The following is a 16,205-nucleotide window of genomic DNA, read 5'->3' as shown; positions in this document are numbered from 1 at the left end:
TGTAATGCTGACTCTCGAAGGGGTTTGAACCTTTTTTTTAAAAGCCCTAAATGGGGAACATAGTGGTGAGATTGACAGAGGGCGTCGGGAGTGCACAGACGGAGGGCAGAAGTCTCATTCAAAGCTTTTATTTATGTAGCGTGCCACCAGAGGTTTTTATTCAAAGGACACAAACAGAGAAATTTGGTCCGTCTGGGGGTTTTGTCATGGATTTACTTTTGTTATCTCCTCCACTCGTGCTACGCCTGCGTCACGCCCGTCCTTTCTCTCTGCTTCCGCTAAACAATCACAGCTAATGCCACCGTCGCTGGACACTTCATGGATCATCTTTACGGGATGCGTCCACATCCCGAGCTCATGGGCCTGTGTGATCTTTGAAAACCCCGGCTCGGTTCGGTGGCTTTCCTCGAGGCTAAGCTGTCCTGGCATTTAGATTGGCAAGAGCGTAAAAGAACTGGATGTGAGGGAGACGTGATGTTGTTCTCCCTCTGTCCCCTCTTTCTCTCTCTGTTCATTGTTGAGCACTCTGCGGTGATGATGTGGATGTGATGGGGGGAGGAGTGGAGGGGAGGCTACCCTCATCTTCAGTAAACAATAGGTCCTTGTGTACTTGACCCCCTCTATAACCGAGTCCATGACTAAGGCTGAAGCCAGGATGGAATTCCATCTTCGCCTGATTTAGCCAGAGAAAACCATCGCCAAAAAAAACCAACAAAAATTCTGGTATGTGGGGGGTCAAAGATCTGGGGTCATTTGTTCTCATTTACAACCAAATCAATAATCAATTACCTTTCTGCCCCCATGGCTGGGCAACTGATTACTAACCTATATTTGAGTGGAATTGGCCACAATGGTGCTACTGGGTCATTAATACGTGGTTGACAATGATTTATCTGTTTTTTGTGATTGAATCGTTTGCTGGTTATTTCTGGTTGAAAAAATATAAACAGAGAACAAACGACCCAGTAAAGGAATTTGAGAATTTCAGCTTGGTTGTAATATATTATAATATATAATATATTAATTTGTTTGTCTGCATTATGCAAAAACTCAAAAGGGTAACATTGGTGCGGATGGAGGAATATTTTTTTTACCACTTTCTTTATTATGGCAGGATAGCAGGTGTTAGTGAGCAGATGCATATTTTTCTAACTGATTTATTGTTCTGGTTTGATTATTTGATCAGACTTTGTTCTTTTAGTTTGTTTGAATTAAAAAAACTGAAGGCAACCGAATTAGTGATTGGTGTATTTTGATTTGGAAGTTTGAACGTGTCAAGAAGCAGAGCCCGGTTAATGTGGCAAAGTTTAAATGAATGGAACGGGCCACAACAGGGTTTTGTTTTGACAGTATCACAGATGTCCAGTGCCATTCTAGTGATTCACTAGAATTCCCCTTCAGCCACCTGATTGTGGACATCATTCTTGAATGCTTATTAAGCTCATGTTTCTTCAGACGTGGTGATACAGGTTTTCGTTTCCTGCCAGTTTATCTTGGTCCTCGTCTTACCAGACATCCGATAACCTCTTATCCCCGTCTTGGCCCACCCATTTTGCGGAGGTGTGTGCGGCTTCCTCCTGAAAACCAGAATAACCTGTTTTTTAGGCAGATCATTTTACACCCTGAGAAAAGTGAAGCGAGTCCATTGAGCGGTCAGACCCACCTTCCTCCTGCTTGTTTCTTTTTCTATAGACTCCAGTCAGGGCTTATTATCATAAAAGCCAAAGTTATTGTTGTTAAACATGAGTAAAGACGGGTGACAAGGCCGGAGACGCTTCCTCTCATTGGATGAAGAGAAAGGAAGAACATCAGCCTAACGATTGAATTATATGAGCTAATCACTTTGAGTTAATACCACATCAGTGTTAATGATATTTACACAAATTCGCTCTGTCCATCTCAGAGCGAATTTAGCCGACAGTCATGAAAATTGACCTCGAGGTTATTGTGCATGTGGCCTTCACTGCAGTAAATTTACCAAACATGGCTGTATTACAAGCAGGATTGAAAACAGATTTAAAGATTTATTTTAATATTTTACTTTAAGCTTTAAATCTCATGCTTTCCCCCCAGCTTTTCTATTGACCCAGAACTGTCGACTTTAAACATGGTGTGTTCAACTATTAAGTTACTAACTATTTCACATAAAAAAACAGTCTTTCTAAAAGGACAACAAAGTGCAACAAAATGTCATTAGTGATAGTGACCAACTTCTTCATTGAGATACCAAAATCAACATGTGTCCTAAATTTCAACATCAGAGTTTTTTTTTGTTTTCAGTTACATAACGTCATGATTGTTTGAGGCTATTCATTACATCACTTCCCAGTATATGGGTGTATTTAAAGACATTTTCAGATATGAGCTGTAAATGTCAGCTGTGAATGTGAGGAATATCGGATCTGGACATTTTCTTCAGTTTTCCTTTCACATAGGAAGAACGCATAAGGAGATTGTTGGCAACAATCACAACAGACAAATGTCAGGAACATTCAGGCGTGAGGTGGCATCTGAATAGAGTAGCAAGAGGGAGGGCATGACGTGTAGATTCAAGTGTGGAGAGCATTGGGTTTTTGTTTACAGCTCATCAAGGCATCGCTTATCGCCAAAAGCTCTCAAACCTCATTGACTTTCCAAGTTGACTTCTTGTCTATGTCTTCTACGTGTACGGCAGCTATTTTTCATCCGGAGATTTGATCTTCTACTCGTTTCACTTCTGTCATGCTTTAGAAACATCAACCCACTCACTTGCTGTGGATTTTTCTGCTGTATTCTCACATGGGCTCACTCTGACATTTTCTCAGGAGGCTGGCAGGAAAAGTTCTTTCCGTAGCAACTCACTTGGACATTTGGTTTTCTCACATACAGCCCCTTTGGAAGAGTTCAGAAAAATGTCTGGAGTACAGTGCATGTTTGAAAGCAGCTATATTTGAGTGTGCGAAAGAACCTGCAGTGACTTTTCGCTTTAAAGCTTAGGGAACAGATTAGCTTAAGGTTTCATTGAATTAGACATCATTTGTGTCCTAGGGTGGGTCTGGATAATTTAACTCACACACGCACGCAGCACTGGGCCCCCTAATGGAGTCCTTATCATACATATCCTGCGGCGAATGCAGCGGGAACGACGAGCCGCTAAAAGGCTGAAAGATCACGATGCTCCACAAATTGGCAAATGGAAAACAACACCTGCACCTGATAAGAGCTGATACTGTAGCTGCCAGGAATGCTGTCGTCATCATCCCACATCATTGTTACTGTCTCCGTCGTCGTCATGAGGCGAGGCGTATACACCCATTACTGTGTGGGAACAATGCTGCCGTGCAGAGTAACTAGTAAAAAGGGGATTTTCTTAAGCCTGAGGTGTTAGGTTGTTGCATAACTGCAAACAGATTTTACACACAGATATGTCAGAGAATCACGCCAGCTGCATGTGGGTCTCTACAAACTAGTGATGGGTCATGTAAGTTCAGGGTGTCGTCATGCCCTCGCTCCCCGCCGCTGCCTCTCTGGCTCCTGGAGTATCCGGACGCAACCAATTAAGAGGCAACTATTAGATGTTCTTCCTTTAGATTAAAGTATGAAAAATGCAAATGCCTTCGTTGTTTCCCTTCACTGGTGAGATCTTATTTCCTGTTTTCTGGTGTAACAAATTCAATAAGGGCTGATTAATGAACATGATGAAGAAGAGACGCCAGTAGTTTGAGTCCAGCTGACCGTTGTTTTCACTGTTTCCCTAGACACAACACAAAGAACACTTGAATTTAATTAAAACATGAAAGATTCACATAAATATCCAGACTTTTTTAGTTCATATAATAAAATACATGTATATATACGCACACAGTAGTTGGATATTTTATATGTGCAATGTGGCATTCCCAACAAATTTAACTGTATAGGGCAACTAAGTAATTATCATTAGCTTGCAGGTTATTTTGTTGATCAACTGATTCAATAACTTATTCAGTTTATACATTATCTATATTTAAATCTATAAACTGTCATATACGTGAAGGAAAACATTTATCTCAAAGCTAGAATCTGTACATTTTAAAATGAATCAACTATGCAGCTCTAATGTTACGTGAAAACATGGCACCATTTTTATTATTTTAAGAGAAGTGGTTTTATGCTGTCTCAGTCCAAAAGATCATCTCTCATGGATGTGACTGCTCCACTGACCCTCTGAGCGTCACAAAAGAGGATGAATCAGTTCTGCCAGCTCACAGTGTGAGGGAAGTGGATTTGATGCCAGTCCCCTTTTTATTTAGATAAGTTCCGGCTGTGAGGAACTTGCTCGTCTCCTCATCTTCGGGAAATGCTTTTTTCCACTGCATCAGCTGTGTTGCTTCACTTTTGTCCGTCCACATGTGTGTCTTTGCAGAGGAAACTTCACCATTCCGAAGTCATCAGAGTCTAATATGGGATTTGGCGTGCTGGGAGTGTTTCTGGGTCTGCTCCTGGAGGTCTCCACCCACGGACCCCACGCTGTGCCTCGGACGTCCTGGAGACACCAAGGTGAGGCAGACTGTACAGAACCTTGTCCAAATTAAATATGATTGAGAGATGAAGCAGCAATTTAAGGGGCAAATACATTGTTTGTCATTTTGATAACTAAAAAGCTAAGTAGTATAAAATTATAAATGAGCCAATATGTTCATAACTAAGTGACAATTACATTTAAAGACATCAGGTTGGGTTCTGGTCACTTTTATTAGGTGTTTAGTTTTATTTCTACATGATTCATATGTGTTAATCAATCAAATACTTATGTATTAAATATGAAGTTTGTTTTGCAACATCCATTTGAATTAAAGTGCGTTATAAATGGAAATATATTTTGACTTGCTTGGTAACATCAGTTTCCCTAATTTATCTCCTCGGTCTCAGACTCTTTCACCACAGGCTCTTCAGTTGTTGAGCTTTTACCGTCAGGCGGACGTTGTGTTTGCTTACCGCTGTTCACATAAATAGCTGCAGTTACTCAGTGGCTGTGTTAGACCCTACGCAGCTCACCCTTTAACAAAGTCTCTCCAGTCACTGTTGCAGTCAGTCAGTCACTGAGAGTATTTGCTTTCATCATTGCGGTGTTTATGTCCAGGCACCTGCAACCTGAACCCACTTGCACCTGGCACAGCCAAAAGCCATGCGAACACAAACTCTCCTCTAGGTTTGAGGCTCCCAGCACAACGAGACGTGCACTCAACAGAATTGTGTCTCATTTGCTCGTACGAGAGTTCAGCTTCTGCAGTAATCAAAGCTGTGTGTAAGGTGGCCTTGTCGTCCATGTTACATCTAGAGCCTTGTGTTGACATTGTTAGAGTTCATCAGGGGTACGGCAGTAAATACTAAGTGCAACTTAACCCTGCTGCAACTGGAAACGACCCGGACGAGGACAGTGAAAGTGAAGCCAAACCAATAAAACTAGTCCTGCACCATAAAACAAAAACAATAAGCTGAAAGACATTAAAGCGAGGTAAATCTCTTTAATTTAATCTAAGTGTAGGGTAGTAATTATCTGTTGATTTATCACTACAGGGGACTTCTTTCATATTTTAATGTAAAAACGTTGATCACATCAGCTTGAAATTGAATGCTTAATGCAGATTTAGAAATGTAAAATGTGCATTTTGTGGTTGTTGTGGTTGCTAAACCAACGTGATCTGATCCTGCTGTGCACAGATTTAGATCTGTTGGAGTTTTCGGAGCCCGGGATCTACAACTACTCTACGTTGCTGCTGAGCGAGAAAAAGGATGCGCTGTATGTCGGAGCCAGGGAGGCCATCTTCCAGCTCAGCAAGAAGAACGTGACAGTCCGGAGCAACAAGGTATCAACGAGCAAATACGATTTCTGACAAATGGAGATTCAAAGAAACATTCATATGCATTGAAAAACTCTTTTTACCCATCAAGGTTGAGTGGACAGTTGCAGAAAACCCCTTGTTGATGTGCACGCTTAAAGGAAAATCCAAAGAGGTTTGTTCAACTTAATTGTTTCAGAATAATTATCTCCAGTGTTGATGAATAATAAAACACAAGAGTAATTTTATTTGTTTATGACTCTTTCTAGAAGGATTGTCTAAACTACATTCGAGTTCTCCAAGCGGTGGATGACGAGCGGTTGTACGTCTGCGGCACGCACGCCTTTCAACCCCGGTGTGATTACTTGGTAGGTTACCGCTCACTCCCTCCACCTCAGTCCTGCGATTATAAACTTGTCCGGACTCGCTGTTCAATGCAGCAACCCGTGAACCTGTTAACTGAAACTGAATCCCCTCCGCTCTCAGAACCTCGCTGACTTCTCACTGGACGGTCGGGCTGAAGATGGCCGGGGACAATGCTCCTTTGACCCGTCGCAGAGCTTCACCACCGTCATGGTCGGTGAGTAGCAGAGTCCGGTTTTATCTTCTTTCACTAAGAGTTCATTGGGTCGTCCGCCTGCAGTAAAAAAGCATAATAATCTTCAATAATCTCTTCTTCTCTCTGGATTGGGGAGGGCATCATGGATTCACTGGACAATAAATTGCTCTTTTGTTGCTTTATTTTTTGCTTCTCTTTTCTGCTTCTCTATCAGACGGAGTGCTGTACTCTGGCACGGCTTTTAACTTCTTAGGAAGCGAACCGATTATTTCCAGATACTCTCCAGACCAGTCCCTGCTCCGAACGGAGTACTCCACGTCGTGGCTCAATGGTGAGTTGGAACAGAACGTGACAAGTGAACATCTTGAATACATTTTAGGAGTGTTTGGTTTGGAGGAGATGATTTTCCAAAGCGTCAAAGATTTTGTTTCGGGTGAAGATGTAGCGCCAGTCCTGTGTAGAAGCATTTGAATGGATCTGTATCGGCAAACTTAAAGGCTCCAACTCCACTGCTGTCCTTTGAAAGACAAAAATATAAAAAATATTAAGTTTCAAAGTGCAAGTGAAAATGCATAAAGCTCAGCCAGCTGTTGCTCAGGGGTTGACCACTAACCAGAAGGTCGATGGTTTGATCTACGGCTGCTCTAGTCCACATGTCAAAGTGTCCTTGGGCAAAATACCGAAACCCAAATTGCTGCTCTGTTGGGAGAGGGTGATAGAAGAACTGCACTGCATGAATGGGTGAATGTGACTTGTACTGTAAAGCACTTTGAGTGGTCGATAAACACAATATAAATAGTCATTTCATTCAACTTATTTAAGGGTATTCTGACACTGAGATTTGCAAAATGCTCAGATAATCAGTTTCAGTGTGCAAAACATCCATGGACTTGCTTTCAATGGTTAAAATAACAAAATCTGCCCCTTGGCACGCCATCGATAGTGTTCACTCTCTGTGTAACATTTTCATTTTGGCAATTCTGTGTCATGTCAGTTTCAGAAGCAGCATTCTCCCTGTTAAATTTCTGATATGATATGAATGAATGTTTAATAGTTAAATAAATAGACACAAATGTAAAATTCATGTTGTCATACGTGGAATACAGATGTACTGACCGCTGCATTCATGACACTAGACTTGCTATGATTAATTTATCAATCAGTTAATTGCTTTCATTCAGGCTTAGCAACCATTTACTGGTCCTAGCTTGTAAATATGACAGTCAAAACACAAACATTTACATATAAATGCTTTGTAGACTAGATTAACGTGATAGTTTGGAATCAGGTAACTGTTTGGAGAACATTGTGAAAGATTAGTTGTCTGTTTCATATGTTACGTGATTCTAAGTCCTTGTTGAGACCTGGTATAAACATCGGTCCTGAGTGATCCGGTCGCCAGTTTTCAGATTGAAGATTGAAGTTCAGGTCTGAACGCATCTGAATGTGTCCTAAAAGCTGAGATCTGATAACCTCAGACCACATGCGCAGGTGGTCTCAGCTGGAGTCCTCTGATCTGCTACAGTTTAACAAAGAATAATGTATTTACATCTCTCTTTGCCCTACCAACACACCGACACTCTGGAGTCTGGACACATCTGTTAACTCAAAACTGCATTATTTGCAGAAATGAATTACAGAAATTACCTTTTTGATTATTTGCATATAGAGCGTAAAAGTAGATCCGATCACTGGAAACGCATTCAGGACACATTTTAATGCCAGGTGAGAACAGAGCTGTCGACTTGTGATCGGATCTTTCAGGACGGACGTTAATACCAGGTCTGAAAAGGGCCTAAGTATTGGATTTGTATTTGGTATCAGCAAAGACCAACTATTAAAGGACTTGGATTAGGTTTCATGGTCAAAGAAAAACTTGAGTGGGACATCCCTAGTGTCTAGTTGTTAGGGTTGAAAAGGGGTTTCCGCTAAATTATGTGTAATAGCACCCTTAGGAACAGGAACACAATGAGGCTTTCACAATAACAGATCAATTATCCTGGTCTTCCTCCATTTTCACCATCAACTTTCTCTTTCTCTCTCCCCTCTCCGCCTTCCTTGCAGAGCCCAGTTTTGTTCACGCCGACGTGATCAGAGAAGGGAGGAACCAAGCATTTGGGGAGGACGACAAAATCTACTACTTTTTCACCGAGGTGTCGGTGGAGTACGAATTCTTTGGCAAGCTGCTCATCCCCAGGGTGGCGCGCGTCTGTAAGGTCAGTGCACGTCATGCACCATCTGTACATACCAGCAGCACCTGCCTTTATAGCCCTGCCCCTCCTGCTGACTGTGAGCGCAGTCTTCCTCGCCTTCTTTTGTCTTGTTTCTCTTACCTGAGTTCATATCATAAATTTGGTTTTTCATTTTGTCATCTAAATTCAGGAGCAAAGTCCACATCTATAAAGACCTCTGCTGCAGAGAAGCATGAGTCGGACAAGAAAATAAAACTTTCTACGTTTGATATTTCTTAATTTCCCCCTGGATCAATACAGTTGTAAAATTGGAAGCAATTAACTTAGCCTCCTCGTCTAAGATCACAAAATGGTCCCTTTCTAAAATATATACAGGTACCTCACATAAGACTCTAGAATACATTCTGATCAGGACACTTTCAGGATTCAGGAGGCAATATGACCACATTTCCTGATACATTAAAATCAGCTTGTGTTTAGCATCATAGTTACGACCCTCTGTATAATTTCACGAAAATATCTGAAGTTCAGTGTTTGACTGTGACTGATGACCAAAACAGGAGTGAAATTTTGAACCCAACACCTCTAATGAACTATGATACCATTTGTATACATCCCAAAAAGCCAGAAGCGACACATAAGCTCATGTCAGCATATAATGAGACTGTAAATGCTGTTGTATGAATATTTAAACCTATACACCTGCCATTCCCTCTTTTCATCATCTGTTATCTTCAACCTCTTTCTTCTCCCTCTCCCCACACTGCCTAATGTCTTCAATATCCCACCACAGGGCGACCTCGGGGGGCAGCGCACTCTGCAGAAGAAGTGGACGTCCTTTCTTAAAGCTAAGCTGGTGTGCTCCATGCCCGAGCTCAACTTCGTCTTCAACGTAGTGCACGACGTCTTCATCCTGAAGGAGTCCGACTGGAGGGACACGGTCATCTACGCCGTCTTCACCTCCCAGTGGTCAGTGATTTGAAGATCTTGAGCTGGGGATGAGGAAAGGGAAAACAAAGTGGGGTATTATACAATATAATGCAGGTTTTATAAATTCACCTCTCCTCCCTCGTTTCTCTCTCGACACCATCATCATCATCATCATCCTCGTGCCTCAGGGGTAACGTGGGCCTGTCAGCCGTGTGCGCTTATAACATGACGGCTGTGGAGGACGTCTTCTCCAAGGGCAAGTACATGCAGAAGGCCACAGTGGAGCAGAGTCACACCAAGTGGGTGCGCTACAACGGCATCACTCCTTCTCCACGTCCCGGAGCAGTAAGTACTCTTTGAACTAGGAAGACTGAGCTCAGATTCATGGAAACATTGGTGTAAACTTTGTGTAGCTCAAAGTTGCTCATCAGATATGAATACACTCATCCACCAATTCAGTACTTAGTAAATGTGAGTTTACAATACAATCTTTATTTTCTCCACCAGTGCATCAACAACTTAATGCGACAGCAGAACATCAGCAGCTCCCTCCACCTGCCGGACAAGACCCTTCAGTTTGTAAAGGACCACCCCCTGCTGGAGGACCCTGTCCTGCCCATCGGCAACGGTCCTCGTCTCATCACCAAAGACGTCAACTACACCCAGATCGTCGTGGAGAGAGTCCGGGCGCTCGACGGGAACGTTTACGACGTCATCTTTACCGCAACAGGTCACAAGAGTTTATCAGTTAACATTCATTAAAATGTCAAAGATTTGTCAGAGTAGGATGTATTTATAGCGGCCATTTGTCATTTTGAGTATTCATGTGCTGGTACTTTGTCTCAAAACTAATGTTTTATTTTTTTTGTTGCATTCACTATGCAGTGTATTAAACTAAATTCAGCTTACACAGGGGAATATGCTTAACAATGTATCACTGTATCACAACTTTCCATTTTGTTTTTTTTACCAGATAACAAAGTGGACAAATTGTTATAAGCAGAACAGTGACCTTATTCCAATATAGGTTGTGTTTAGTTTGTCATATTGTCGGCTGACTTTTGGAGGCTGTTCCTTTTATACTTAAAAGTAATTGCAGACATTCCAACCATTTTACATTCTTACAAGACGTTTCATTGTTAAATCATGTGGAAAATGTCAGTTTACAACACACATGACGACAACAATAGATGAAAGATGGAGATTAATATTCTAAAATGTACAAAGTTAAGACTTTAGTAGGTTTCTCTTTATTACGTTCTCCTTTCCTCCCCCATAGTGAAATACACGCACACACACATGAATTCTACACAACAAAAGACATCTCTCACACACAAATATAATACCTTCTTATTTTCCTTATATCTTTTTTGTTTTTCCTGTTGCTGCCGCCTTATACCTTGGCCGACTGACTGACATTTGACCATGTTCCTTTTTAGATAAGGGCATCTTGCACAAGTCGGTGGTGTACGAAGGAGACGTTCACATGGTGGAGGAGATCCAGCTTCTAAAGAACCCGGAGCCCATCAAGAACTTACTGCTGTCATCTGAGGTCAGTGACTTTCACACGAAGACACAGCCACACCTTGAGAAATAGAAAACAATGTCTAGGTGTTTTCCGAGCTAAACCACATGTTATGTTTGGTGGTATATACTATACGTGTGTGTGTTTTTGAGATGTGGTTATTCTGCTGTGAAGATAGGAAGTTACTGCAGAAGATGTCTGCAGCAAAAGCAACACTTCCTCTAAATGGAAGCCTGCACGTTATTATTATGATAGCGTGTGTTTGTGGTTGACTGGAGTTTGTGTTGCAACCTATACAGACCATTATGACGATTTCCCTTTTAAAAGTAGATGCAGAATTCTGTGTCTTTAACCCAAGTGAAGTTCCAGACTTCTTAGTATATTGTACCTTTTTTGTGTGCAGTTTCTTTGGCATATTATAGTGAACCACCTTCTGTTTCCACAGACACGATCCCTGTACGCCGGTTCAGACTCGGGCGTGGTCCAGTCACCCACAGCGTTCTGTGGCAGGTATCCGTCCTGTGATGGCTGCGTCCTGGCCCGAGACCCGTACTGCGCCTGGGACCGCCGCACCGCCGCCTGCATCAACATCTTAGATGCTCCCAGCCCACAGCACGGGTAACGCTGATCTATCACCATCTACTCTGTACATGCCAGGACTCCAATCATGCATTATTACAGCGGTTAACTGAAGACAAACCAGAATCGAGTGGCGTCTTTGTTTAAACTCCATCCAGTCTGACCTGCTTTACATCCTTGCATGAGTTGTTTTTCTGTTTCAGGGTGGGTGCATAGATTAAGACTCGTGAAAATAATAAAGATGTTTTGTTTTTTCAGGAAGCTGATCCAGAGCCTGACTGGGGACGCAGACAAGTGTCCTTCAGGTAGGCTGCAACATGTTCATATACTACACAACAAAGGCATTTTATTACACGGGCTGACATGCAATCAAGAACCCACCATGTAAATCATAAAGTGCATCGATCTGGTATAATATTGCTAAATAACACAAATGTTTTAAAGTGAAGGTTGTTTTTATTCTTAAGGCTGCATTGGTGGAGTTAAGTGAAAGAATTAATTTCTCCACTTCCTTGACCATTTTATCACATTACTGAATGGTTTCTGAATGTAGTCCAGCATACTGTCATCTATCTATCTGCTAATTCTGTCTGTCTGCATGTGGCTTGTATATCTTGAGAACCGTTCTTCTTATCGGTTTCACACTTGGCATGTGCCACCATGGCACCAAATTCAACACTGACCCATTGAAGTTCAGTGTTGAATTTGGTGCATTTAGGACATGTGATGATAAACTTTGCATGAACAGGGGTCCAGCGTTTGTTAGCACCGGCGGCCGGGACTCTTCAATGTAAGTGACATTATTGATCACTACAACAGCTGATTCTCCAGTTCGGGGTTCTGCATACTGAGTGAGGCTTCACTGAACTGGTGGATCAGCTTCAGGGCTCTGTGGACCGAGTCCTGCAGCAGGTCTTTACTTGCAGCGACTCAATAACCTCAGATCACTTTTAAAGTTAGAGAAAATTGCTACCAGCTTAATTACAGGCTGAGTAACCAGGCAATTCCAAATAGGCAGGTTAAGCATCACCCTAGTGACATCTAAATCTAGTAAAGAAATAAAGCAGGATTTTATTTTGTTGGCAAATGTAAAAAGCATGTCTTGTCTGATTGTTCTCTCATCATCTGCTTTAAACAAGACCTGTTACTAGACGAGACTTTAACTATGCAAAACTCATTATTCTCTCTCTTGTTTTGCCTTGCAGTGTCAGGTCTGTTGCTGAAGGACTACCAGCAAGTGAAGGTGAAACCCGGGAGCTCTGTCGAGCTGCCCTGCCTGGTCCACTCCAACCTGGCCCATGTGATGTGGAAATCCAACAGCTCGGTTCTCACCGAGGCCTCTCTCTTCCACCTCATAGGTGAAAATGGTCTCCTCATTTACAGCGTGGCACCAGAGGATCAAGGTCACTATGAGTGCTGGTCCGTGGAATGGGCCGCCGCTGCCGGGAAGAACTTCAGTCGCCTCCTGGCTGGATACGTCCTCACTCTGGATCTCCCGACCAGAGCCCCCCACCAGGCGGGCCACCGCACCACCACCCTCGGCAGCCAGGAGACACCTAGCTCCCCTGAAGGTAATGATGAGACAGAAAAAGCCCCACTAACTTCAGCCCTCGCCCCCCCCACCTTCCCAGCCTCGGCCCTCTTCACCTCCCCGCCCCAAACTGACTCGTCACTAACCCCACCCCCTAGCAGCACAATCAAGCTCCAGCCAAAGTTGGAGGCTCTTCCATCAAGCTCCAACAGCGCCCGCCCTGACAACCGGGACCCAGCGGCCGAGTATCTGCAGCAAAACAACAGCATTGCCCTCCTCTTGCTCTTCCTCCTGTTTTTCCTCCTCTTCCTGGCTGCGCTGGCCTACAACTGCTACATGCAGTACCTTCCAGCTCCCTGCCTGCGCATGCGAGCTGCTCTGCTGGGCAGCCACAAGAGCGCCAGTCAGCCCGAGTACCGTGCCTGTGAAGCAGGTCTGATGGAAGCGCCCGCGACAGACAAAATTCAAATGACGGAGCAGCCGACGCAGAACGGCAGCCAAACCACACACCTGCGGGCGCTCCGCGACACAGGGTACGAGACCGAGCCAGAGTCCGGCAACGGTCGGATCCCCTCCCACAACTTCGGCGAGGACAGCCAGTCGCAGGAGAAACCCTTCGACGTGGACTGTGAATCTCAGCCCATCCAGTTTGCAGACGAAGATGAACCTTACTGATAAGCAGGCGCCTGCTCTAGTTTCTCTCGGCATCGAGAGGAGTTACAGGGGGTCACGTTCTTTCTGCATCTTCCCACTGCTCCCAAGTCTTAAGTGTTGTCCTCTACATGGAAGCATGTTCAGTCAGTGTCCAGCATTGGATGACGTTTTATCATTACAAGGCTTAAGGCGGGCGCCCCAATTGTGCAGATTTACCTCCTGCTGTCTGACTTAGAGCTTTTTCTGATAAAGTACAACTGTGCACATTGAAGCTGCACCATCTCAGCTTAGTCCAGCAAGTGAAGCTATTTCTTAAATTCCAAACTGGAAACATTGTTTACCAAATTGGTAAGTTACTGTGATGTTTTCCAAATTGGAATCGTTTTTTAATTAGTACACACAGCCTGGGTGAGAAAAAAATCTCTCAAAGCTTTTGCATTTTTTTTTTTCCTTCAAAGCAAAGCGTTGGCTGTTGAACTTGGGTAAATGCTTCACCGTTAGTGTTTTCTCAGGGAAGATTTTCTCGGTACTTTGCAGCCTCGCTTGGTTGTACAGTGTTGCCGTCTGCAGAGCGCCTTATCTCACCAGTCGAGGCAGAGAAGTCGAGTTTGAAACGTCAGAAAAAGAGAAAAACATGGATTAAAATCAAACCACTGTCTTGTTTGGACTCATCCTGCGCAACAATCTGGAGTCTTTGTATTCAATTTATTTTCCCTCCCTGTGAAGTAGACATTCCTACGTGGATACAACTCCTGACAGTCCTGTGTATTAACCTCTACTAGTCATCTGCCCTCATGTGGTTTGTTAATAACGTAAATATGGTTTATGATGATATCAACCGTCAGTTGTTCTTTCCTCGAAAAAAAAAGCCCTGGAAATAATCTGAAGTTATTTTTTTATACTTATTTTTAATTAAAACCTTTATTTCAGTTTTAGAACATTTTCAGATAATTATTATTTAAGACGTCAAATCTGTGGTAATGTCATTTTGTCCCTTTGTGCAAGTTCTGATTTTTTCCTTTTTTATTTTATTTTATTTATTGCAGCAGATTTTCTTTAGTCCTATTCCTCATTCATTAGTCGCTCCCTTCTGTCTTTCTTGCATGTCCTCCCTTGTTGAGATTTCCTGTTTTCCTCAACACTCTTTTCTCCATCACTCCCTCCCTCACAGCCTCCTCTCCTGTCGACACTTCATTCTCCCTGCTGGGAAGTAGTACTCCCTCTGTCCTCCCTTCTTCTTCCTCCTCTTCCTCCTCCACCTCCTCCTCTACCAAGCCCCACAGTGTGGAGGCTCGGGAGGCAGAGGTGAGACTCTTGCCTCCCTTGCTGAAGGACCAGGCCTGGGGGGTTCACGCCCACGAGGCCTTCCTGCTCTTCTGCCTCGCCCTGGGTGAGTGGTGCCTCTGGCGTTGACTCTGCTTACACCCCCCCAAAAACCAAACCTCCCTGTTTGGAAATCCTCTCATTTTAACCCTCCCTTTTCTCTACGCCATTTCCCCCCTTACTCATTATTTCGCATGCCACCATTTCACACCACATAAACTAACTGGGAATGTGTGTGGGTGTGTTTCTGGATTCTGCATAAAACATGCCTGCCCTTTTTTTATTTTTATTTTTTAGAAGTAACAGACAATACCTGTATCATAAGTGAATGTAAAAAAAAAAAGACAAATCTGGGTTCAAAATTAAACTGTCCTTCCGCTGTGATCTGGTTTTCCTCACAGTTCTCGATTGTATGTCAATTAAAGGTTGGCTTTGATGTACATTATTGTGTAACAGAGGAGCGAATCCTTCTCTTCTCTCCTTGGAGCAAATAAATTTAGGATTTAGGACATTCATAGTTCAGATGTGTGCCTGTAAACAAGTGTAAATACAGTATATTTGTATATATGGAAAAACACTCTTTGAAGATGTACATAAATCTAGGGGACATTTTTGGGGCTGTGGCTCTTAGGTTAAATAAATCTTGTCAAACTGTTTCCATCTCTGGCTTGTTCTTGACTTCAGTCGTTTTTTTTCTGTATTTTTGTGTGGATACGTGCAACAGAACACTACTGCATGTGGCTGAGAAGCTTTGATCTTTGTGCATGACCTGAAAAAATGATGAAGAGTTTTGGAAAATAAGTTGTGCAGCTCATCAAGTCTGGCTTCATCAGTAACTCTGTTTGATCCAACAATCCAACAAAAAATTTGCAACAATGCAAATGAAGGAGGAATTTAGAAAATATGAAAAAAAAATCAGAATCCGACTAGAATGGCACTCAGGAGAGTCTATACCTCTGCCAAGGTCGTGCCCCTTAAATTCTAATGTAGTTTTCAGACATGAACGCAGGAAAATGTCCGTAAAATTGGTTCCAAACGTTTTCCATATCAATAATGCAGCAGGAGATTGTCCAGGTCAGTCGCGTTCACCACAGGAAAAGTCTGCATCTCA

At 42.9% G+C, this 16,205-nt stretch overlaps 1 protein-coding gene across 1 annotated transcript in view; it reads left to right on the top strand.

Annotated features, from left to right (window-relative positions):
• The window catches only part of sema4d (sema domain, immunoglobulin domain (Ig), transmembrane domain (TM) and short cytoplasmic domain, (semaphorin) 4D), a gene marked incomplete at its 5' end in the record, with an annotated part of 29,884 nt that extends 14,134 nt beyond the window's left edge, over positions 1 to 15,750 (top strand). The window contains 14 exons of the mRNA XM_061071222.1: positions 4,385 to 4,518; positions 5,683 to 5,828; positions 5,914 to 5,976; positions 6,071 to 6,169; positions 6,288 to 6,381; positions 6,575 to 6,691; positions 8,425 to 8,576; positions 9,346 to 9,521; positions 9,671 to 9,827; positions 9,990 to 10,212; positions 10,922 to 11,034; positions 11,453 to 11,625; positions 11,845 to 11,891; positions 12,792 to 15,750. Of these exons, the coding sequence (XP_060927205.1) occupies positions 4,385 to 4,518; positions 5,683 to 5,828; positions 5,914 to 5,976; positions 6,071 to 6,169; positions 6,288 to 6,381; positions 6,575 to 6,691; positions 8,425 to 8,576; positions 9,346 to 9,521; positions 9,671 to 9,827; positions 9,990 to 10,212; positions 10,922 to 11,034; positions 11,453 to 11,625; positions 11,845 to 11,891; positions 12,792 to 13,792 (2,695 nt within the window). The remainder of the gene's footprint in view (positions 1 to 4,384; positions 4,519 to 5,682; positions 5,829 to 5,913; positions 5,977 to 6,070; positions 6,170 to 6,287; positions 6,382 to 6,574; positions 6,692 to 8,424; positions 8,577 to 9,345; positions 9,522 to 9,670; positions 9,828 to 9,989; positions 10,213 to 10,921; positions 11,035 to 11,452; positions 11,626 to 11,844; positions 11,892 to 12,791) is intronic.
• Between the last annotated feature and the right edge of the window lie 455 nt (positions 15,751 to 16,205).

The sequence above is a fragment of the Limanda limanda genome, chromosome 1 (assembly GCF_963576545.1).
Source record: "Limanda limanda chromosome 1, fLimLim1.1, whole genome shotgun sequence".
Lineage (NCBI taxonomy): Eukaryota > Metazoa > Chordata > Actinopteri > Pleuronectiformes > Pleuronectidae > Limanda > Limanda limanda.
Note: the sequence above shows the minus strand (reverse complement) of the source record. Positions and strands in the feature narration are given on the sequence as shown.